The 25,993-nt window shown below is 43.0% G+C and overlaps 1 protein-coding gene across 1 annotated transcript in view; it reads left to right on the top strand.

The window, feature by feature from the left end:
• Positions 1–24,638, top strand: part of MERTK (MER proto-oncogene, tyrosine kinase) — a 92,177-nt gene extending 67,539 nt beyond the window's left edge. Inside the window, exons 16-21 of the mRNA XM_063077814.1 lie at positions 2,168–2,260; positions 3,571–3,689; positions 14,435–14,544; positions 16,585–16,744; positions 18,032–18,168; positions 24,064–24,638. Coding sequence (XP_062933884.1) covers positions 2,168–2,260; positions 3,571–3,689; positions 14,435–14,544; positions 16,585–16,744; positions 18,032–18,168; positions 24,064–24,577 — 1,133 coding nt within the window. The 3' untranslated portion in view covers positions 24,578–24,638. The remainder of the gene's footprint in view (positions 1–2,167; positions 2,261–3,570; positions 3,690–14,434; positions 14,545–16,584; positions 16,745–18,031; positions 18,169–24,063) is intronic.
• The last annotated feature ends 1,355 nt before the right edge of the window (positions 24,639–25,993 follow it).

Raw genomic sequence — 25,993 nt, 5'->3', positions numbered from 1 at the left:
TGGTGCCTGTGCACTTGGAGGTCATGCTTCTTCATGCATCGCATGTCTCATTAGCATGTTAAGTCTCCGCCCCTGGGTGTGATTATAAGGGAAAAATTCGGTGAAATGTCAGCACTGGAGTCCATCTTGGCACAGGCCAGTTGGGTACAGTTCCTGCAGCTGGGTCTTCTCCTTTGGATAAACATCCTGCTCCCACATTCCTGCAAGATACTGTTTAAGAGATACATGGTTGGCCTTCCCCTTATCTGAGTATGGGTTGGTGTATTAGTCCATTTCTGTGCTTGTAACAAAATACCTGGAATGAGGTAATTTATAAGAAAACAAGATTTATTGCTTACAGTTCTAGAGGCTGCAAAGTCCAAAGTCCAGGGACACAATCTGGTGAGGTGACTCTGCAGCAATGCAGGGTGTCACATGGCGAGAATGGCAGAGCAGAGAGAGACTCTCACATGCCCTCCTTTTAAAGCCCTCAGAACCATGCCCCTGACCACCATTATTAATCCATTCACTACTGGCATGGTCCTACAATTTAATCACCACTTCAGGACCCCACTTCTCAGTTACATAATAGGATTTCCCGCCCTCCGCAGGTAAAGTGAGAATTAAGCTTCTAATATATGAACGTTGGAGGACACAACTGAATCCACAGCAGTTGGATTCCTGTAGTTGGGAAACTATTTGTCTCAGCCCTTTGTAGTCAGGGGTGAGATGGCCCTGAGTCCCATCACTATTCTGTCTCAGCAGTGTGGGAGAGAACGAATTACAGTGTTGACAAAAATAGTAGCAGATGCCAGTTAGGACACTCTAGAATCTGTGAATGTCTATACTAAAACTATCTATAGTGTCTTGGTGACTTGTCTAAGATTGTGCTGGACTTCTTCATTAGCATAAAATTACCAGGTGATAGTGGCAGAACAAGATGGCATTTCCACCCACGTGACCAGCGGCCAAAAAAAAAGGGGGGGGGTTCATGGAAAGAGTCGTACTTTTAGTTTAATTTTTCTATGAACTTTTTGAAGTACCCTCATATTTTAAGCCCACGAGACGGTGCAGACATCGTGCTCACTGCTCTCATATGTGATTTCAATCTTCAGTTACACCCCGTTTAACCGAAGTCCCTAAGGCAAGCCTGGCTTTATGTTTTGTTTGTTTGTTTGTTTTTAATTGTGGCAAAATACACATAACTTAAAATTGACCATCTTAACCATTTTTAAGTGTACAGTTTAATGGCATTGAGCACATTCACATTGTTGTGGAACCATCTCCACTACCCACTCCAGAACTTTTCATCCTGCAGAATTGAAACTCTGTACTCATTAAACAGTAACTGCCTATTTCCCCCTCCCCCAGCCCCTGCAACCACCATTCTACTTTCTGTCTCTGATATTTACTACTCTAGCTACCTCATATAAGTGGAACCATACAGTATTTATCCTTTAGGACCGGCTTATTTCACTTAGCATAAAATAGAATTTTAAATGTCTTTCTTAAATTGGTTTAATTTCAAAAACTTGGTGGTATGCAAGGGCATCCAGCTCACGAAGTGTGATTGAGCACCCAGACTTGCAGGGAGAATGGAAGAGGTGTGGTTTTTTGGGTTTTTTTTTTAAAGCAAAGATAATTGCCACAGATCAGTTGGAATTGATTTTAGTTTTTGTGGGGTTTTTTTCTTCACTAATTGACTTTAATTTTTAGAGCAGTTTTAGGTTTACAGAAAAATTGGGCAGAAAGTGCAGAGAGTTACCTCCCCCTTACAATTTCCCCTTTTACAAACATCTTTTATTTGTGTGGTACATTTTTTACAGTTGATGAACCAGTACTGACACATTATTATTAGCTGAAGTCCTTAGTTTATATTAGGGTTTCCTTCTTGGTGTTGTACAGTGTCTGGGTTGTGACACATGTATAATGTTATGTATCCACCATTACAGTTTCATACGGAATAGTTTCATGGCCCTAAAAATCCACTGTGCTTTGCCTATTAGTCCCTCTCTTCTCTCCCTTCAGCCCTCACCTACCCTGACAACCACTCATCTGTTTACAGTGCCTATAGTTTTGCCTTTTCCTTACTTTAGTTTTAGGTGACAGCATTGCTATTGCCCGTCCCCTCCCCTCCCCTTAACTGCATAAATTATTCATGCCTAACATTCTTCATCTTTTCCTTTAGTGGACAACTTTTCCCAGCGAGAGATCGAGGACTTTCTCAGTGAGGCAGCATGCATGAAAGACTTCAGCCACCCGAATGTCATCCGACTGCTAGGTACCTCAGAGAAAGGCAGGATTGGGTGGCCGAGGGAGCTCGCTTCATACACTCTGTGCCAAAGGAAAAAAATCTCTGGTCCAGATAAGTTTACACTTTGTAAAACCCAAAAGTCATTTATAAGACTGGGTTTTTCATCCAGAAGCCTCTCCTTATGATTACTTTTTCTGAGGCTGATAGTGAAAATGGGGTTGCATTTCCTGGGCACTGATGGGCTTAGGAATGGTTAATGTGTCCACAGAGTTCTAGGAGACTTTCAATTAAAATAGTCCCAGTTACTCAAAGACAAGACACAGGAGCTGCTCATGTTATAATTTTTATTGATTTAAGGTTTTTCATGAATCAGATACCAGTGGGGTAAAGCTATAAAAGTAGACAAATTCCATAGATCATTTCTAAGGAATAATTTATTAATCTACTCGAAAATCCTTATTTATTATGATTGTGATACATTGAAAGTTTTACAGAATGATTTAACACTTCATGAAACGTGATTATATTAAATCATATTTCATGGAATATGATTTAACGTACTTTGGCTTTGCAACTCTATTAGCTAAAAAATACAAAAAAAACCCAGCTGTCAAGTAGGTGCTGTATAAGTGACACTATTCCAAGTCAGAAGAGCAATCTGGAAAACCTGGAAATAATTGAATTTTCTGCTGACCTTTTTTTTTTTTTTTTCTCCTGCTGTCCTGGGACTTGATACGTGATAAATTCTTTTGGGATCATTCAAAGTTTTATGTGATTGACATTGCAGAGAGATGTGAAAGCTAATGTTTGGCTCTAATATATGTCAAAGAAATTACTGTTATTCATGTGCAGCTGTTGGTTTAGCAGACTAGGAAGACAGTTATACTTTGTAATTACACTACAAAGTGCAAGCACTTTGCAAGCTTCAAGTCAGGCGATGATCTCTACTTCTAGAATTCCATGATAAATGGTATTGCAGCTTCTCTTTATATATCTGTTAAAATTTAGGGACGTGAATTTTTACCAATAGGACCTCAAAATTCTTTTAATAGTTCTAAGCATTTGGTTGCAATGGACTTCTTCCTACACTTAGGTATTTATCACATAAAACTAGTTTGCCCTTGAGTTCTAATGAGGTCACTACCTCTTAGACTCAGTCTAACAAAAAACTCCTAGGTTTCTAGATGGCTAGAACACAGTGTGTCAGTTAGGAGCTTTCATGTTATTAAACTGTTAACTTGGAAGCACGTGGTTTCAATTTGGCCTGTAGTCCTCCAGTGCTCTTGTAGTCACACATAACAAAGGCTCTTTGTAACTGGTTCTGTTTTTAATTTCAGGTGTATGTATAGAAATGAGCTCTCAAGGCATCCCAAAGCCTATGGTGATTTTACCCTTCATGAAATACGGGGATCTGCATACCTACTTACTTTATTCTCGATTGGAGACAGGACCAAAGGTAACAATCTACTTGCATTGCCTCTGAACGGTTCTCAGGGCTTACGTGACAGAGCCAGACAGTGCCAGCATCTAACCTTGAAAGTGAAGGAGAGGATATTGACCTTTGTGCAGCATTCACTGTGCACCTGAGGGTTGAAATATAGTATCCGTTCTCACAACAGGTCTGCTGGTGGGGGTCGTTATTACTGCTTTATGGCAGGAAGAAGCTGACTGAGTACGCAGTCTCATGGCTTTGACTCTGGAGTGGGTTGGACCAGATTCACTGTCCTGCATTTCACACCCTTCATGGCCAGATACTCCCTAGAGCTCACAGAGAGATGTTCACGGGCAATGGGAAGGTCATTAAAGTCAGCTCTCCTAAAAGGAACTTTACAGAGCTGCTTCTAGGTTCCGTACTTTGAAGAAGTGTGCTCATTTTTTCTGAATAAATACTTTTTATCATAGTCTTAATCTATTCAGATGAGTTAAAGTCAATTATGGTGAGCCAAGAGGACTGCACAACCGATGTTCTTTAAAATGTGTGATATTTTGCTCCCTCTGTTGACTTACCAGCTGTGAGGACTGTGCAGCCCTGGTGATTTGGAACGTAGCTGTAGAGGCAGTTATGAAATTTAGGACCTTGGAATTAGAGGCTTGCCCTCTTTAGGGTCCATTTCCAGTACTGACTTCAAAGGTTGTAGAGTTTGAGAATCATAGTCGTTAGGGATATTGTGTTCTTCATTTCCTGGGCCTCCTTATTTGAAATGAAAACCACCTCTCCTGTCATGTTTCCTGCAGACAGACGGGTGGACTATGAACAGGAGGTGTGAGTTGTGTCCTGACTGCATGCCAGGCTAAGTTGTCCACGCATTCTGCCCTCCACTTGCCTTCTCTGTCAGTTAGAGAAGGCAGTGATCCTGTAGGGTTCTGGTCTGGACACACATGCAGGCACAGGGAGGGGCTGGCCTCTGTCAACTGTTGTCCCATATTAGGACAGAAGTCACTCCAGGCTAACACTGCCTAAGTCACTGCTGTAAAAAGCACAGGTCCTTGGAAGGAACTGCACCACTCTGTCTACACCTCCACAATCTCTGACACAACCCTCCTTTGTCCCCTAGCTGCCATTAACAGCTTAATTGCACTCTCTGATGAGTGCAATTAGAAATACCTGTTTCCTTACCATCCTAACTCCTGAAAAGAATTCTGCTGCTTTCACTTTATGGTCTGATAAGCCTACTGGATGAAAGTGCAGGAAAATTTCTTGGGGACCCTAAAAACCCACTCCAACTGGCTCTGCAGACAAGCCATAGAGGAGAAATGCCCCTATGCATGACCAACACAGTGGAGTTCTGCACACTCCCCTGTACCCATGGACCTGGGGTGACAGTGGCCTGGGGTCAGCCTGGTCATTTCCCCAAAGTGAAGAGATGCCATAGGGCTCACCCACAAATTCTTAAACTCAAACAGGGAAGGTTGATTAAGTTCATTAGTTCATTCAATCAAGTGCCATCTCTGAGCTGGGCACTGAGCTCTGGGGACACTGGAGGAAACATGATAGACGCAGTTGCTGCCCCATGGAACTGACACTGCTAGTAGGTGAGGGGTCAACAGGACACAGACAACTCGTTCCTCATAGTAAAGGGGAAGAGGTAGGGTTGCTATGGGCACAGGAAGCAGAGGGGCCCAGTTGCCCAGCAGGCCAGTGGAGGCGCAATGGCAGGGTGGGTCGGGGTAACTAGATTGAGTGTGTTTGTGTTGGTGCGCACAGCTGGAGAATCTCAGGGTGACTATGGTGGCAGCGGCTGGTAATTCCCCAATTCAGTCATCTGAGAGATGTTGGCAGTTGCAGAGTAGAGTGTAAAGTCTGAGATTAGTCTTATTGATCGGAATGTTAATTCCCCTGATGATCTGGAGGCCTCTAGCCTGCAGGAGCATGCTGGAGAGGAACGTGCATTCCCCAACTCTGCCAGGTCATCGTGTGTCTTTGGGCTGAAGCTGGAGCAGGACAGGGCTCATTCCATCCAAAAGGTGTGTGGGCCCTGCGTGCTTTCAGAGTAGACTCCTCCTTTTGGAGTCCTCTCTTTTTGGCTTGTTCAATATGAAATCCCTGGATGCAGGATCCATTTCAGCTCCCAGACGGAGGCCACATGGAGTTGTTTTTCAGGGACACTGGGGTTGGACTTACTCCTCAGACTGAGAGGGTGTGTTGGGAATTGGTGGGCCAGTATGCTTGCCCTCACCAGTGCCCATAAGAGGGTCAGCCCCCCCGCCCTGCATCCCCACAGCACAGAGAAACCAGACAGAAACAGGACCGCAGACTGCAGTGCCACAACCTCTGGCTTGTGGACCATCGGTCCCAGGTGACTGGTGGAGTTACGGTGAACTGCGGCAGCAAAAACGATGACGGTGGGGCTTCGTGGGGAGAAGGCAACTTAAAAAACACCAGTCCTCATCCCAAGAGACAGGTAAATCTGCAGAAACAGACTTTATTTAATATTGTGGAAGGCAATTGAAACAAACAGGCAAAAACGTGAAACCCAGTTTAGGGACACATATCCTGGAGCCTCCTTTTCTGTGTCCTGCCGACCCCTGTATGGGAGGGTATTTTTGCTTTGCTTTTTTCTTTTTTTCTTTTTTTCTTTTTTCCCTGTTCTTCCCAGGGAAGGTCTAACGACCTGAACAGGAGAATGAGCCTCTTTCTTTTTTCTAGTTCCTCTTATGTCCCCGTGCCCAGACTTATTCCTGTTCCCTTCCACGTGGCTTCTCTCAAGTCTTTACCAGCACAAGCACTAACCATAGTGATAGGAAATTGCAGCCGTATCACGAAACTATTAGAAAATCTCCGAGGCTCCTCCAAAGAGGTGAAGGGCCTAGTTCAAAGTAGGGAACCTTTATGGATATGGCTGAGTTTTTTCTTTCTCTTTTTCTTCCAAAAAGAAAGGCGATAGCTTTATAAGAAGCCTGGAAAAGAAGGAAAAAGTAACCTGCAGTTCCCAACACTTTAGCACAATTGTTGGCAACTTCAGACATTCCCCTCTCATCATTTATTCCACACCCACGTGTCTCAGAGGCTTGTGATCGCTACATGCACAATGCCCATAGGACACAGTGGCTGATGTTTCTCAAACAATTAGCATAGGCCAGCCTGTATTTTGCATGTATTAATGCATTAATGGCACAACAACCCCAGGAATTAATTACTAATAGAATCTCAGGTGAGGAAACTGAGGAACAGAAGGGGCAGTGGTAGAAGCAGGACTTGCCCCCAGGCTGCAGACCCTGTGCCTTCAGCTCTGCCTTGATTACCCTCGCCCCCATGTGCACCCCTCCCTGACAGGGCAGCCCCCTGACAGTTCGCTGTGAGTGGTTGCACCTCATCTTCTTCAATGGATTCTGTTTCACATTGATGGGTGGTTTTACTCGTGTTTAATTTTCTGTATGTTGTACGATTTTCCTGATAATTTTGGGGAAGGATGTGCATATCGTGTTGTACAAGAGAGCATTCTGTAGTAAAAAAATAAAATACACAGGGCTATTTGACAGCCAAACATTGTCTGTCTTTACTTGTGAAGCTTAACTCTCCTCCCTTTTCTGGACCTGTATGCAAATATAGTGAGCATCATATTGGATGTCTTTCTTGAATCTTTGTAGAAGAGAAATAGAGGGACCATTTATATTCTTTAAAAAACTTAAAACAATCAAATGGTAAAATTAACCTTTTTTTCCTTTTTGGTACATAGTTCTATGAATTTTAACACATGTATAGGTTAATGTACCCATAATCACAATCAGGATACAGAAGAGTCCCATCACCTGACAAAGACTCCCTCCTGCTACCCCTTTGTAGTAACACCTTATATCCCCTGGCTAACCCATGGTGACCACTGATCTGCTCTCTATCACTATACTTTTGTCTTTTTGAGAATGTCATATAAATGGAATCATACAGTTTATAACCTTTGGAGACTGGCTTTCTTCACTCAGCATTATTCCTTTAAGATTCAGCCAAATTATTGAGTATATCAATACTTTGTTTCTTTTTTATTGCTGGGTAGTGTTCCATTACAAGGATATATCACAGTTTGTTTATCTATTCACTTGCTGAGGGACGTAATGGTTACTTCCAGATTTTGGCAATCATGAATGCTATAAAAATTCATGCACAGATTTTTGTGTGAAGTCTTCATTTCTCTAGGGTAAATATCCAGGAATAGGATGCTAGGTCATATATTAAGGGAATGTTTATAAGAAACTGCTGAACTGTTTTCCAGAATGGCTGTTACTGACAGACCAGGCTCGGATTGCCCTCTCACACTAAACAAATGACTTGAAAGTCCAAAAGTTGGTGCAAGGATTGGAAGGTTTATTCAGATTACCAGTACTCAACTAAATGTCTAACAAAGCAAACAAAGAGAAAAGAGGAGCAGTGGGGTCTACTTTATCCTAGTCCCAATCGGCAGGGCCAACCTAATCCGCTGACACAGTAATTGATAAAAGAAGTTCTCCCCACGGTTGTTGGCACAAAGAAGTACCAACTAGATTTATATCAGAGAAACAAAGCATAGCTGGGAGCCCTCCAGGGTGCACCTACATAGTAGCAGATACAATCCAACCAAACAGCAGGAGAGGGCTCAGAAAATCAGAGAAAGGTAGAGAGGATTTAGCAGCTTCCAGACTTCCAGTCACTGCACAGCGTGGGAATGAATCCCACACTCTCATGAATCTCCCATCAGGGGGAACCTGCTCAAGCAAGATCTTCACAGCGCAGGACTGGCCTGCACTCTGCTAGTCACCTGTCAGGGCAAGCTGCTGCCGGCCAGAAGGAGCAGCTTCTCACAGGGTGAGAGGAGTTTAAGCTGTAGTTGTCTGGCAGCCACTTTAAAGAGGAAGAAAAGCAGGGAAAGGAGAGTGAAAGAGAGTAAAAGTATTGCCCTGTCAGAATTTAGGCCAGGAACACCAGGAGAGACTTACCGGCAGCAGAGACATGGGAGCAAAATAGTCCCAGTGACCACTTGCCTTTTGCAAACGGGGTCTTCTCTGGTGCCCAAAGCTTTCCAATTTTCCCCATTGACTGAATTTGGCTCTTGGGTTCCAAAGTCATAGAAATGAACAATGTACCCAGCAATAAAGCAAGCAACGCTTTATTAAAAGAGGAGATAGACTTATGCATAAGGGGAGTAGCAACAGTAAAGCTAGCCCCCCAAGAGGACCTGTTCAGTGTCTTTTATAGGGAAAGGGTTAAAGGGTACAAGCCAGCGTCACTGGAGGTGGTCCGTTCTGTTCTTCCTGATTGCATCATGGGCTCATGCTCAGCTAGGGCTTTGGTCCTTGCGCCTGCTCAGTAGATCCAAGATGGTGGTGGTGTTCATCATTGTCACCCCCAGGAGGGTCATTGTAGCAGTCATCTTGAAGCTTTGTGCGCCTGCTGCATGCAGGAATTCCTAAAGGAGTCTTAAGGTTAACCTATAACTTAATTTTTACAATTACAGTAAACAAGCCTCAGGGAGGGATTTTGCAACTCAGTGAATATCTGTTTACTCTCTTAGTCTATTTTATCAGGGCAGCCCATGGGGTAACCATTTGCCCTGGGGGTGGGGTGGGGGGGGAGTCTCATGAGTGAGGAATGGAAAATAACGAAAGTGTTCTCTGCAGGGAAAATGGAGTCAGTTTATTTCACAGGCCAAGCCTTACTCTATTTCGGCCGTACCATTTTATATCTGCACTAGCAGTGTATGAGAATTCGGTTGTTCCTCATTCTTATAGCACATGATATTGTTAGTAGTTTTTTTTTTTAATTTATTTTCGGCTGTTCTGATAGATGTGTAGTACTATCTCAAAATGGTTTTTATTTGCATTTCCCTAAGGATTAAGGATGTTGAGCATCTTGTCATGTGCTTATTTGCTATCCTTAAATCCTCTTTGGTGAGTGTCTAAGTCTTGTTCATTTTTTAATCGAGTTGTTGATTTTGTTATCATTGAGGTTGGAGAGCTTTTTATATATTCTAGGTAGAATTTCTTTGTTGGATATGTGATTTGCAAAGATTGTTTTCCCAGTTTGTAGCTTGTCTGCATTTTCTTAACATGAACAAACAATTTTAAATTTTGATAAAGTCCAATTGTTCAGTTTTTTTCTTCTTTTATGAATCTTGCTTTTGCTGTTATGTCTAAAAACTCTTTGCCTAACCCTTGGTAAAAAAAAAAAAAAAAAAAAAAAAAGATTTTTTTTCCTTTGTTTTCTTCTAAATTTTCTGGTTTTACATGTTACATTTAAGTGCATGACTGATTTTGAGTTATTTTTTGTATTTTTTAGTTATTTTTTGTTTATGATTTAGTTCAAGGTTCACTTTTTTTTTACGTACAGGTGACCAATAGCATTTGTGAAAAGACTGTCCTTAATCCATTGAATTGCTTTTGCACCTTTGTCAAAAAGCAACTGGCATTTCTGAATTCTCTGTGTTGTTCCACTAAGCTACGTGCTCATCCTTTGCCCTTACCACATTGTCTTGATTACTGTAACTTTATTGTAAGTCTTAAAATTGTGTCATACGATTCTTCCTACTTTATTCTACTTGCTCAGAATTGTTTTAGCTATTCTAGTTTCACTGCCCTTCCTTAGTAATTTTAGAATCAGCTTGTCTATGCCTGCCAAAAGTTCTGCTGTGATCTTATATTCTTTTGAACAAAATAACAAGTGAGGGGAACAAATATACAGCATTTTACTGACTAATGAATAGTTTCTATGTGCAAAAATACAAGTATATCTTCAGTGATGGAAAATAACTCCCAAGTATTAAAATATAAAAAGGGATGTATTTTCCTATTTTGATACTTAGTAGCCTCAGATAAAGATGGAAGACACAAAGTACATAGACAAACTGGAAAATCAAGCTTTTATTCAGATCTTTTCTTTGCTGCCTGTTTAGTCAATTCCCTGAGAATAAATACCTTTTGTTCCTGCTAGAGTGACCCAAGACTAGGTCTCAGGACATGTAAACAAGCTTCTCTAGCAGGGCCCACGGTACCATTCTGTCTGTGTGAGCAGCATCCCTGGAGTGTGCAGAGCAGATAGACAGATGGCAGGACATAAGTTCTTATGGAGGCTGTGATGACACATGCATCAAGAAGAGATGCATGCAACCTGCTCTGGAGCTTCAGGGAAGAAATCAATTCTGACTGGAAACATTTAAAAAATATTCCACAGCACCATTGTGGTTGTCCTCAAAGGAGCAGAAGGAATAAAATGGAAAATTAAGAGAAGCACATGGCCAAAATCAGAATGAGCAATCTGAGAGGACAGATGTATTTTAGGAAAAGCACGTTGTCTCATGTGGCAAAAGCAAAGCAGTGGAAGGATGGGAGGAGGGGTGATAGCAGGAAAGATGAGTTGGGGTTTGTAAAAGGTAGGATGATTCACCAGCATGTAATCAAACAAAACCCAACTCAGAATGACCTGGAAAAAGGAGATACAGTATCTCACACACTAAAGCCCAGAGGTAGCATAGCTCCAGAGTTGGCCAGTTCTGTCCTCAACAACATGACCAAGTGTCTGGAATTGTTCCATCTTTCTGCTTTTCATCTGCAGCCGGCACTCCACACAGTCAGCACACAGCGGCAGCTCCTCCAGACATGACGTCCTTACACACCAGCCCCTGCAGACAAAAGAGAGAAGCCTGTCTGTCTCTTCTCTCTCTCTCTCTCTTCCAGGAATAGTGCTTTTTTGTGGGGGGGGGGTAACAGCTTTATTGAGATATAATTCAAATATGTACAATTCTCACATTAAGGTGTTCAATTCAGTGGTTTTTAGTATATTCACAGAGTTGTGCAACCATCACTACAATCAATTTTAGAACATTTTCATCACCTAAAACAAACAAACCCCATGTCCTTTAGCTGTCACATCTTAATCCCTTGTATCCCCGCTTGCTCCCAGCCCTAAGCAACCATTAACCTACTTAAATCTCTCTATCTTTGCCTATTTTGGACATTTCACATAAATGGAATCATATAAATCCGTAGTCTTTTGACTAGCTTCTTTTACTTAGCATAATGTTTTGTATAATGTTCTTCTCTTTTACCCTGCCTTGTTCCCAGCCCTAAGCAACCATTAACCTACTTTAATCTCCCTATATTTGCCTATTTTGGACATTTCATATCAATGGAATCATATAAATCTGTAGTCTTTTGTGACTAGCTTCTTTCACTTAGCATAATGTTAGCATAATGTTCATCCATGTTGTCGCGTGTATCAGCACTTCACTCCTTTTAATGGCCAAATATTCTGTTGTACAGATATACCACATTTTGTTTATCTATTCATCCGTTGATGGACATTTGGGTTGTTCATTTGGGGGCTTTTATGAATAATACTCATAATATTTGTGCACAAATTTTTGTGTTGACATATGTCAACACAACTAATAATGTTGAACATCTTTTCATGCACTTATTGGCCATTTGTATATCTTCTTTGGAGAAATGTGTATTCTATCCTTTGCCCATTTTTTAATGGGATTATTTGTCTTTTTATTATTGATTTGTAATAGTTCTGTATATATTCTGGATGTAAGTCCCTTATCTGATACATGATTTGCAAATATTATCTCTTTTCACTTTCTTGATGGTGTCCTTTGAGCACAAATGCTTTTAATTTTGATGAAGTCCAGCTTATCTTTTTTTCCTTTGGTTGCTTGTGCTTTTGGTATCATATCTAAGAAACCATTGACAAATCCAAAGTCACAAAGATTTACCATTATGTTTTCTTCTAAGAATGTTATAGTTTGGGCTCTTACGTCTAGGTCTTTCATCTATCTTTTGATCATTTGAGTTAATTTTTGTAACTGGTTTGAGAGAGAGGTCAAATTTCATTCTTTTACATGTGGTTATTCACTTGTCCCAGAACTATTTGTTGAAAAGACTGTTTTTTCTCTATTGTCTATGGTCTTGACATGCTTATAGAAAGTCAATTGATTGTATGTGGATCTATTTCTGGACTGTCAATTTATTCTATTGATTTATATTTCTATCCTTATCCCAATACCACACTGTCTTAATTATAGTCACTTCGTAGTAAGTTTTGAAATCAGTAAGTGTGAGTTCTCCAACTTTGTTTTTATTCAAGCTTGTTTTGACTATTCTAGGTTTCTTGAGTTTCCATATGAATTTTAAGATGAGCTTGTCAATTTCTACAAAGAAGCCAGCTAGTATTTGGATAGGGATTTATGTTAGATCAGTTTGGGGAATATTGCCATCATAACAACATTAAATCCTCCAATCCATGAACACAGAGTATCTTTCCATGTATTTAGATCTTCTTTAATTTCTTTCAGTGTTTGTAGTTTTTAGAATATGTTTTACACTCCCTTGTTAAATTTATTTCTAAGTATTTTATTTCAGTTCTATTGTAAATGAAACCGTTTTCTTAATTTCATTTTCAGATTGTTCGTTGCTAGTGTATAAAAATACGATTAATTTTTTTTATCCATCCTGTATCCTGCAGCCTTGCTGAACTCACTTATTAATTGTACCACACAATTATTTTTTTAAATGACTTTTGGTCACAGTCTCCAAGAATAACATAATTGTTCAAGGAAAAAATAGTGCAAGTGAATAGTTCCTAATACTCATTGTACCTTCATGAATGACAGCAGGATTTGATATTTCTTAGGACCAGAATCCTTTCCTGAAAATTAGCATCCAGAAAACCAAATGCTTCAAATATACAGAACAAAGGCATGAAACTTTCATGCCTGATTTGTTTACCCTTTTTTTTTTTTTTTTTAGTAACTTCATTACTTAAGGGTAAGAATAATTATTTTGTTTATATATGTAGTATGTAATTGACTGTATCTTGGTTGGGAAACATAAATCACTAAAAATGAGTGTCTTCATGCATACTGTTTTAGAAAACTTATGTTCCATGGAGAATAAGCCGTGAAAAATCCAGTGCCTTGGGGAGAGTATATCAGGGATGGGCCCATTGCCAGGAACTTGTGGTAAACCCTTTTCTTTAGGGTCATGACTACACTAGAATAATGAGTTACTATGTGGACATCTTCCTTAGATGTCTTCCTCATGACCAATTCTAACAGTGACAGGTGTTCTAATACAGTAGGCTAGTTTGGTTTTTACAGCATAGAGAAAACACTAGACTGTTGAAACTTACTGGAGGGCCCTAGAGAAACAAAATGAAAATTCCCAAATACATACTTATGGTACTTTGGTCTTGTGATAAGGGGTGAAGACTATCCTAATTTCTGTCCAGAAAAAGGAAAGTATCTTTCCAAACATTTCAAAGTAAAATGATAGCAGAAACAGGTGCCTCTTTGGAAACAGCTCTTACCAGGTGGGCTTTTTGCCTCCAAAATTTTAGTTGCCCCCCACACACCCCATCCCCACTGAAGCCAGACTGGTCCCATCCCCTCTCCTGGATGGCCTGGTGTCCTGTTCCGTTACTACCCAGAAAGATGTAGAGGATCGCATGTGACCTCATAACTTGTGAAAAGAAACACAATGTCATTCACTGTAAATGCTTTTAAAGAAGGGGAGAAGAGAATGTGATATTGCCAACAAGTTTTAGGGTTGTTTTGTTTATTACTTTTTAAAAACCTTATTTGTGATATTAGTGATATGGAAATGGAAGATTTGTTTTCTTGTTTCGCCACCACACCTTAACAAATAAAAACAGCATTTCCCCCTCAACTGGAAATAATTTGCTAAGTTTTCCTTTTACAAAAGAGTCTTTCTCTTGTTTCCTCTACCTCCCAGCATATCCCTCTGCAGATACTGTTGAAGTTCATGGTGGATATTGCCCTGGGAATGGAGTATCTGAGCCACAAGAATTTTCTTCATCGTGATTTAGCTGCTCGAAACTGCATGTAAGAGTCCCAGGCCATCCTGGAAGGGGTTGGGCTTTCTGATGTTTGATCTTTGGTGATTGGGAAGGGAAATGGCCTATTACTGTTACCAGGACCCCAAAGTTCCAGGTTCAGGTACCCAATGCTCATCTAAATCAAACACTGAAACAACGGGGCTTGGAGATTGACAAAGGTTTATTGGAATTGGCCAAAGAGAGAAGACAGGCGAGCCCGTGTTTCTCTGATCCGTCTTACAAGAGAAACAGAAGGCAAGGGGTTTATAGGGCTAAGAGGTGAGGGAAGGGGAGCCTTGGGGAGGTTCGAGGAAAGTGTGTGTTTTCTCTGACTCCAGATAAGATCTTAGGTAACTCAGCTCCTTGGCGCCAGCGGCAGCTTGGGGCTGGATCATCCAGTGGTCGCAATTTCTCTGACAGCCTTCATTCTCTTCAGCAAGAAAAACCTCAAAAACTACCCTGGGGATCTTGGGGTCATCTCTTCTAGCTTGACAGAAAACCGGACATCAATTATATTAGAGGAACAAGGGATACTGAGAGGGAAGTTAACAGCTACCAGCAAGTGAAAGTTTAATTCTACCCCTATTTTATTGTTCTCTGAACGTATTGCTCTTCCTGGGAATTCAGCCATCCCACTTCGGCTCAACAGATTTTTTGCAATCTCCCCTTTCTCCTCGCTGAGGCCCACTCTGATGGGGCTCAAGGGAACAGTCAGGGGGAATCGGGGGGCAGGGGCGGGTGTCTGCCCTGGTTTCGTTGCTGGCTGGAGTCTTCCTTGGGAGTCACTGCCTCTGCCTCCAAGAGTCAGGTGGCATCCACAGCTTTCTCCTGTGATTACTTCTTTATGGTCACGCTTGTACTCGGCTAGAAGAGCAGGCACGATCTTTGTGATCCTTCCCCACTGCAGTCACCTAGCTCTGGACCTAGAGTTATGGGTCCAAAGTCATTAGTAAGTCAGCTCATCATGAAGACAGTAATGAAAATCATAAAGGTTGCATTCCTCAGTCTTCATGATGCTTCCTTGTGAAGTTGTGTGCTTTGAATGCACGCAAGCTTTCCTTTCACAGCAGACGAGGGCTTATCATACAAGAACTTTGGATTTAAGTTCTCACTATTTCTGGACTTTATGTTTACTATGGTGAAAAGAAGAAGTGGTCCTTAAATGTATTGCTGTCATATGTTTTTCATAGTCAGAAATGTGACATCATGGCCTTTCCGTCACTCCTCCTAGCCGATCCCACCCCTTGGCCTGTAACTCTTTCACCTCATTTTGAAAACCCCAAAAGAGTTTTGGCTTTGTTATTTTTTTGAATTTAAATACTTTTTTCTACCATGGAGGGAGAATCATGGAAACCTTTTTTTTCCTTTATATTTCCTTCATGTTTTTACCACCAGATAGGGTGACCAGCTGTCCAGTTTGCCCTGGACTGAGGGATTTCCCAGGACATGGGACTTTCAGTTTTAAAAGTCAACATCAGGCAAACAGGAACAAGTTTGTCACCTACCTCCAGATCTCCTCCTCTTCCTCCTTGTCTAGGATCTGTTTTAATACCTTGGGCTATAAACATAATATTATCCCTTTAATTTTCCAATTAATTCCTCAAGCACCCACTTAGCCATCTTAGCATCAAGCACAGCATCTGTCTTTTACTGGATGTACTTCCCCACCTCCCCAGCTTCTCAGGAGGATTACTTGGTCCCCAGAGCCAGTGCTGCCTCCAGACCGCAGGCAGGAAGGCTGCCAGAGCACTAGACCAGTCTACCAGAAGGCCCTGGTTTTGAGCTGCTGCTCTTTCTACTCCTCCATGCAGGTGTTCCTTCCAGGGTCTCCATCCACTGTGCACAGGTGCCCCAGAGTGATGCAGGACTATCATTCTTCTGGCTTCCTCCACTTGCTCTGTCATTCTTCCCAAAGCAGGACCCTCACAGGCTTATAGGGTCTCTCTATCTTCTTTTGGTCACTTATCATGAAAGTTTCATCTGCATCTGATGCAGATTTCAAGCTCTTCCTCTGAGGTTACTGAGGACATGAATTCACTTTCTATAGGTTGCGAGATGACATGACTGTCTGTGTTGCGGACTTTGGCCTGTCTAAGAAGATTTACAGTGGTGATTACTACCGCCAAGGCCGCATTGCTAAAATGCCTGTGAAATGGATCGCCATTGAGAGTCTTGCAGACCGAGTCTACACAAGTAAAAGTGACGTGGTACGTACAGAGCTTTGATATGGGGCCCACATTGCAAAGACAGGGGCACACTGAAAGACATGACTTAAGGGGGTTGTGGGGCTCTGGCTAATGTCAGAATTCTGCCCACGTCGCCAATTGTAGTGCTCTTAATCCTGTTTTTGACACCAATTGTAAAACTAAGCTACCACACTAGTTGTTGGGCTCTTTTACCTGCTGGTAATCCTGCACCAACTGGGCCGATTGTTGAGCTAAAGCTGGGTCCGGAGCCCACAGACCCCTCAAGCCCATTCACAAACCCTAAACACGCCAGGCTTGGTCACCAGACCCCTCACACGCAGGTCTATGAGCTAGGTAACTGGCCAAAAGGTCCTTGGAGCCATAGGTTGGAAAGCATAACTGTGCCGGGCGGAAGCCCAAGGCAGACGCCTGCCCACCTGATTCACTAAAACTCTCTCTCTCTCTCTCTCTCTACCTCTCTCTACCTCTCTCTCTCTCTCTACCTCTCTCTACCTCTCTCTCTCTCCCCCACACACAAGAATAGCAGCAAAACTAAAAAGATACATTGGCACACATGTGCACTAACCACACACACACACACACACACACACACACAATTTGCTTACAATGGATGTGCTAAACCACACCCAACGGGACTGAAGCAAGGGCCCTAACCAAGCTATTCTATTTTTCCAACAGGGGTGTTGCAAGAAATTTTACTCTTTCATAAACTGAGGATTGAGAGCATGTTCAGATCTCTTTTATTTTTTCCTAGATACTTTAATTCAGGTGGAAAGTAGATTCTAGTGAAGTGTTCTGACATTCAGAAGATCTGTGCTTTGCATAGGCCCTTAATTTATTCCCATTTTTCTTTGCTACAAATGGGTGACATATTGCCTGCAATTAAGATATTTCATATGCACATTAAGTTGAATGAGTTCATCTGGTGGCTCTTTGGAACCAAAATACTATGTGAAAGGTGCTGTGTAATTATACCCGTGACCCAACACTGGGAAAAGAAAACACCCCACAACACCACTGGAGCTGAGCATTAATCAGAGTTTCAGTGTATGATGTGGCTGTTTCTGCCTTTACTATGTTTCCCAGAACAGCTTTCATAGAAATGGCGAACCGTGGCACTCTGACCCCATGATATGGCTATGTGGGGAGAGCAGCATGTCTCACACAGAACTGACAGCTTTGTGCACCATCGTCAGGGTTTTAAAGAAATGACCTTTCCCAATGAAAAAGTCCATTCAGCCTTTGTGGAAAGACTTGCGTCCCAACTTGTTGTTGCTTTGTTCTCAGTGGGCGTTCGGCGTGACCATGTGGGAAATAGCTACGCGGGGAATGACTCCCTATCCTGGAGTGCAGAACCATGAGATGTATGACTACCTTCTTCACGGCCACAGGCTGAAGCAGCCCGAGGACTGCCTGGATGAACTGTGAGTGGGCATCTCTGCGTCACTGGGTACTCTGTGGCTCTGCAAAGACCTGGGGAAATGCACCCACTGGGGGAGGGGAGACTGCTGTTAGCCAGGCAAGCGTGTGCAGAGGGTGGCCCCTGTGGGCATCCCCAGGCCAGGAGCCATTCCTGGTGTGGGAGGTGGCATATGCACATCTTCAGTGAGCCTGCCGTGGCTCACTCATCCAGAAGGCCTCAGCCTCGATCAAGGGGTGCTGTAAAGACAAGACAGTGGCACATGTTCTAAAATTCCTTAAGCACCTCTAGGAAATGTACTCTATAGATAAATAAGTTCACTTTGTAACGTATGAGCTACTTGAGTGATTCCCTACTCTCTTTTGGTCCAGTTATCCTTCTCTTTCTATATAGCATTTCAAACACACCCATAAGTAATACCCTTCATCAGGAAACTTAGAAATCTAAGCCTGTGAGTTTGAGATCAGTCTGGTCATCAGAATTGCTTGGGGTTTTATTCTGACAATGTGATGCCTCAGCCCTGTGCCTGGAGATTGTGATGCTTTTGGTACAAAGTGGGCCTAGGAATGTGTGTTTTAAGATGCCCCCTGAGAACCCGTGGGCTGGGCCAGGCCTGAGGGCTCCCAGCTCCGAAACATGCAGGACCACAGTTCACATCCCATCCCCACAGGCCCTCTGTCCTCAAGCAGTCGGGCAGGCCAGGCTCTGCCTCCTAACTAGCCACACATGTGGCCATGGCAACCAACAGCCTTTCTGTGCCTTATGTTGTCAGCCTCAACAAAGTATAGTCATCTGTCCTTCAGAGTGATATCATGAGTGTTAAATAAGAAAGTGTCTGGATGCTCAGCCTTAGGAGGCACACAGAGTAAATGCTCACATGGTGATGCCAGTTATCAATAGCCTCATCATGAGTAGATCTCACCCACGCACCTTGCTGACATTTTTCAAATAGTTTTTTCTGGTGCTGCTATAGCTTGGTGACTTGAACCTTCCTAATAGTGAGTCTCCTCCCTGTATAATCAGGGTGATGGGCTTGGAGAGGGGCATTCTCACCATATTTAGCAAGAACATTTCAGAACCATGAGCCTGCTGTAGCTCTATCATGGGACACCATGCCAGGCATTGGTGCAGGTGGCATGTGCAGGGCCCCCTACACACACAGACACACACACTCTCTCTCTTAGACCCTGATGCCTCACATGGGAGAGAGAACCTTGTTCTATTTCCATAATGGCCTCCCAGGTTCTAAGCCAAACAGAAGGAAGCAATTTTGATCAGAGTCTCGCCCTGCTTGGTGGTGGTGGTGGTCGTTGTGGTTGTAGATGTGCAATATTAAGAACAGAAACAAACACTGTAAATCCTTTTAAAATGTCACGAAATCCTAATTAAATTAGTTCTTGGGTTTCATGGTCATTTTTAAAAGGGCCATGTTAAAAAAATGTTTGCTTGTGGAAATAAGGAAGCATTTCAGTCCAACGGTGTTGACTGAAAAGAGTTTTGTTGCAGTTTCTTAGCATTCCCTGTGTGCCAGCAGAAATTGATATTTGCAGTGATTATCTTGGGTCTTAGCAAGCTCTAAGCTGTGTCACACTGTGGTTTTTAGTGCCTGCAGAGGCAATGCTGAGTCGGTTTTCTCTGAGACATTTCAGGGGACAGAGCAGCAGAGTCAGCACGTGCCATGGGGCTGGGAGGTCAGGTGAAAGCAGGCAGGTCTATGGCCCTGTGCTGCTGCTGGCTCTGCGGCCAACATGCTGGTGAACAGGCCTTCCTCCCCAGCTGCTGGCCTCTGGGTGCTGGCAAGCAACAGCATTCTCCAAAGAGGTCTCTGTGTTTCCAGTTCTGGGGCATTTTCTTCTACAAATGAAATGAATATTGCTGAGCTTCTCATCTAGGTTTGCTGCCTAAACATGATTGAGATGGGCTCACTCCTGTGTTTAGCTGCCCCTTGTTTTTTTAAAAGTCAGCCATATGTATGTTTCCTGCCACCTCTCCTCGTGACATCACCCCCATCTCGGAAGGACCAGGCTGCAGGCCCTGCTTCCCACTGCCCAAGGGGCCATTCTCTGTGATACCACTGTCAACTCCATGGGGCATTTCCCCAGATGAGCCCATCATGGCCACACTGCAGCCCTCAGGACACTCTCCACCAGCTGGCCACCACGGGTCATGGCCCCACACTCATTCCCCTCAACCTCCAGCATGACACTTGGGAGCTACCTTGATCTCTTTGTATTCCAGGGGGTCCCATCAGCCAACCAGTGTCCCTCAGAGTCCCCTCCCCTTCCATTCCCACCATTAATTTTGTCAAAGCATAAGCGCCAGGGCTGGCCTGGGACTGGCTCATCTACTCTCACACCCTCACCACAGTGACATCAAAGTGTACCTAAGTGAATGAGTAGGTCAGAATCAGCATCATTTCCTGCCCAATAGTGTGGGTCCTCCGACTCTTCCTCCTGGCTCCTGGCTCCTTCTCTTCACCCTCATACTCCTAATAAGTCCTTTGGGTGGCAACCAAAGCAATCTTTATAAAATTATAATCTGATCATGGAATGCTTTTGCATATAGTATTTCTATGGTTTCTCTTGCCCATAGGGTAAATTCCAAATCTGTCAGGATCTGACCCATGTCGGGCAAGGCTGCTCAGTGGTTAAGAACCTGGGCCATGGCACCAGACACCTCTTAATTTGGGCAGTGGCTTCACCCTCGTCTTGGGGCAAAGCCTCACCCTCTCAGGTTCCTCATTTGGAAGAGGGAGTAATAGTTACTGTGTGATGAGGTGGTTGTGCTGATTCAAGCTATTGTCTATAAAAGTATTTTGCAGGATGGCTCAAATAGTAACCGTGAAGGCAAGGCAGCCATGACTATTTTTAGTGAAGAAGGTAGAGGTCATGGCTACGAGCAGGGGCACTGATGTCAGATGCAGTGGGCGCTGCCACTGACTGCTGGTGCGACTTCAGCCAGTCCCTCTCTTCTCTAAGCCCTGTCTGTGAGGGGGACGGCGTTTATGCCAGCCACCTTGAGGCCACAGCCACTCAGATCCAGGGGCTCCTCTCCAGGGCCCACCTGCCACCCGCCACAGCACTGCCCTCATCCTCACGCACCTGACAGCCCCAGCACCGACCTTGCGCTTTCGTTCCTCCTTGCACCCAGGGCCAGAACATTGGCAGGCGCAGAGCTGGCCCCAACTCATGCCTGAGGCTCGTCTGCTCGTAAGACCCCAGGTCAAACCCCTTCTCCTCCTCTCAGAAACCCTCCTCTACTTATGATCCATCCCTCCACTTCACATGAGGCAGCCCAGGCCCAAAGACGGGAGTCACAGCTGGCCGACTGGTGGAGCTAGGATCAGACCCCGGCTTAGCACGGTAGAGACACATGCATGGCTAACGCGAGGCGCTGGCATTTCTCTGAGCACACTTGCAGCACCGAGCTCAGCCATCCTCAGAGCCAGGTGCTTGAAAGACATGGGTAATAAAGATTGAAATTCATCAATCTGTAAATTTTATAAATTTACATAGTGCATTTTTTAATTGTGGTAGAATATACGTAACATAACGTTTACCATCTGTATTTGTCCATTTCTGTTGCTTGTAACATAAATACCTGAAACTGGGTAATTTGTAAAGAAACAATATTTATTTCTTACAGTTTTGGAGGCTGGGAAGTCCTCAGTCCAGGGAACACATCTGGCGAGGTGACTCTACAGCAATGCAGGGTGTCACATGGCGACAGTGGTGAAGCAGAGAGAGCTAACTCCTCACTGCTTCTTTTAAAGTCCTCAGAGCCACACCCATGACCACCATTCAACCATCAATTTACTAATCCACTCACTGGAGTGTGGTCTGCACAATCCAATCACTTCTCCAACGCCCCACCTTTCAATCACCATCACAGGGTCTCCTACCCTCTTAACACTGTCACAGTGGGGTTTAACTTTCTAATACTTGGACTTGGGGGACACAAATCAGTCCACGTCACCATCTTAACCACTGTGTACAGTTCCGTAGTGTTAAGTACATTCCATGATTGTGCAACCGCCACCACTGTCCATCTCCAGAACTCTTTTCATCTTACAAAACTGAAACTCTCTACCCATTAAACAACTCCCTGTTCTCCCCTCCCCCGGCCCCTGGCAACCTATGTGATTGCATCTTTTATAAAATCTCAAAAGGAAAACAAAAATAACCATTTACAAGGGCAATTATCAAAGTTTTTTCTTTCCGGCCATAGAATTTAAACCACTAAACATCACAGCCCTCCTATTCCTTACGAGGTATAGAAGGTTTCTTGTTAATCCCCTTGGTTCACTACATGAAATCTCCGTCTTGTGGGAGTAAGTTAGATGGTATACATGCTCATCATGTCTTTAAAAGTCATTTTATATATTTCATAAAGTATTGAACATAAAAGAAAAATAAGTTTTAAAGGTGATATTGCTATCATTCTACATGGAAAAAGAATTATTTAAATACCCTCTCCTAAGAAATGGAATAAATTAAAGTAAATGAAATAGCACAACCCATTGGTAAAGTAATGAAAGGAGATTATGTTCCTAAGGACAGAATTTCTCAAAGCTCATCTCAGACTGCAAACAATCAAGGCTCTGTGGAAAACAGGGAGTCAAGCAAATTGATTTAAACCATGAAAACCTCAAAAATTATTTACCAAGTCCAAGTGACGATCTAATGAAGGTGATGCAGGGAGAGCAGAAAGAATTCCTGAGCCTGAGACGAGAGTCAGGATTGGGAGGCAGGGAAGTGTGCCGCGCTGTTATCTCAGGGTCCTGTGCTCACGGTCAGCCTCTTCCTCCCATGGCACTTTGCCAGTCTCCACCTTCTGGAAGCATGTGCAAAGGCTGATAAAGGCTGAAAAGGCAGACAAGTGAAAAGATACTATACAGCTACATGAATGAGATCTGTACGTTGTGTGTGAAGTACCACATGTTAGTAGAATTAGCCAAAGGTAATAAGATACCAGCAATCTACTGCATGTGTCAGATGATTTAAATTCAGGTTAGTTTCTTATCTAGTAACATGAATATCAATTTCTCAAAACAGGAAAGGATCAAAATGAAATGATGGTAACACTTACCCTTTGTCTCAGCCTAGTGACTTCTAATTGTCATCTGTTTTATTGTGCTCCTTTAAATGTCCCTCCATTGTCACTCTTAATTACATTGGACACTGGGAATGAAGAAACTACCAGAAGAGAGGGTCCCCTATAGAACACAGCAGAAAGGGTTATGAGGAGCACCTGAGCATAGGAATTGTCCAGTCTGAATCTGATTGCTTTGCTGCCCCCTAATACCCACATGGCCATGGCACGTTCTGTAACATCCCTGAGCCCACTCTCATTTATATTACAAAATGACAATGATAGGGCTGATGAGAAGATTAGGTGGAGTGACACACCGTACATTCATCACCCAGTCCCCATTGCAGCTCCTGGCCTTCTTAGCCTAGCCTCAGGGTCCCATCTAACAGCTTTCATGGTAACAGCCTGGTCTGATGGTATAAAAGAGGTCAGCAAACTTTTTCTGTAAAGTGGCAAATAGTATATATTTTTGGCTTTGTGGACCCTTTGTAGAACCTGCTCAACTCTGCCATTGTGGCAAAGGCAGTCATAGACAACATGTAAACAAATAGGCATAGCTGTGTTTTGATAAAACTTTATTTACAAAGCAGGTGATGGGCCAGATTTGGCCCACTGGCCATAGTTTGCCAACCCCTGTATAAAGAAAAGGAACTTAAACACTCAAGTCTCAATAATTCCTATAAAAAGTAGAATGAATACTGATTAAAATGTGATAAAATCAAAGATTAGATGAAAACGGGTAGATTGCACTAAGGGATCTGGGTGCCATACCAGCAGATAATTCAATTTTTTTTTTCTTTTTTTGTAGGTATGAAATAATGTTCTCTTGCTGGAGAGCTGATCCCTTGGAACGACCCACCTTTTCAGCATTGAGGCTGCATCTAGAAAAGCTCTTGGAAAGTTTGCCTGATGTTCAGGACAAAGCAGATGTCATTTATATCAACACACAGTTGCTAGAGAGCTGTGAGGACCTGGCCGAGGGCCCTTCACTTGCTCGGCTGGACATGAACATTGATCCCAACTCTATAATTGCTTCATGCACCCCCAATGCTGCCATCAGTGTGGTCACAGCAGAAGTTCACGAGAACAAGCCTCTTGAAGAAAGGTATATCCTGAATGGGGGCGGTGAGGAATGGGACAATCTGGCGTCCACCCTGTCTGCCACAGTCACTGCTGGGAAGGATGGTGTTTTACCCGAGGACAGACTTGTAAGGAACGGGGTCTCATGGTGCCATTCTAGCACACTGCCCTTGGGTGGCCCATCGCCAGATGAACTTTTATTTGCTGATGACTCCTCAGAAAACTCAGAAATCCTGATGTGAGGAGAGCTGAGAGGAGACATTCCAAACCCAAGTAAATTCATCTGTTTTAGGAGAATCCAATTATGCCTGATGTTTTTGGTATTTGTTTTTCTTATGCGGTAAACTCCATGGCCCCAAAGCACCAAATGAATGTTGTCAAGTAAGTCATCATTAAAAATGCATAATATATATTTATTTAAGGAGAAAAAATATATGTATGTATATGGTGGAAAAAGACAAAGATATATTTTAATAAAAGATGACTTATTTCACTTATCTTGCAGATCTTAACATTTAATCTGTGGCTGTTCCTTGATGCTAACGTTTGTACAGAGTCAAAAGTTGTTTATTACAGTTCTTTTTTTTCCATGACTATTAAATATAAAAATATTTGTAAAATGAAATGCCGTATTTAACTTGGCTTCTGGTCTTCACGAGAGATTTTGATATTCCTACATGAATCATGCATTTGATAAGAATGATTCATTTAATATTTAAAGTTTTATAACTGATTAATTTTCTGATATGGCTTCCCAATAAAGTATGAATGAGGAAGGATGTGTTGAATTTACTTCAAACTGAGAAAGACAGTGGTCACAGTAACCATGGTGCCTTTGCAAAAGAATTCCTTTGCCCTGGTCCTCAGTGCCATTCCTGTGACCATTCTTGGCACTGCTTTTAGAGATATGGAAAAAATACTCCAGGAGTCCATAGATGAGGAACACAAAATATTAAAGGATTGAAAAATGCCATCTGAGTGGAAAGATGCAAAATAAACTGCAGAATAGAAGAGAATTCGGCAGGTGAAGCACTTTTCTGTTTGGGGGACATAACTCACAGGAGGTAGGGTGGGCAGTTGTGCAGGGCCCAGGCTCTAGAGCTCCGCAAGCTGGGTTCATGTCCTGGCCCCGCCACTTCTTAGTAGCTGTTGTTTGCTGAGCACCTGTCATGTTTCAAGCACTTTATGGGAGCTGTCCTATTTAACCTGTGTATCATTATACCATGGGTACTAGTCCCATCACTACGCATTGGGCCAGGAAACCAAGGCTCAGAGAGGTTGAGCAACCTGCATATATGTCCCTCATCGAGAGGGTGGTGGAGCCAGAATTGAGAGCATCTGATTCTGGCTGGTTCTCAGCATGGGATTTGGGGGTCTACTCTAGAGCCTCTCAACCTTTTTATTTTATTTAATTAACATGTAGGTAGCACTTACTGCTGCGAGGCACAGCGCTCATTTACTCCTCATAACAGCCCCCCAACTAGGTACTGCTTTTACCTCCACTTCACAGATGGGCAGACTGAGGCGGGAAGAGGCTCCCTACTCTGTGTGGGGTCCCCCAGCTCCCTTTATTTTATGTCCTGACTGGAAATCACAGTGCCTTGACCCCTCTGTGACCCAGCCAGCTGCAGTTTCCTCCTCGCAGGCTTGAAACAAAA

The sequence above is a fragment of the Cynocephalus volans genome, chromosome 14, assembly GCF_027409185.1.
Source record: "Cynocephalus volans isolate mCynVol1 chromosome 14, mCynVol1.pri, whole genome shotgun sequence".
NCBI classification, from domain to species: domain Eukaryota; kingdom Metazoa; phylum Chordata; class Mammalia; order Dermoptera; family Cynocephalidae; genus Cynocephalus; species Cynocephalus volans.
This window is presented reverse-complemented; position numbering and strand designations above follow the sequence as displayed.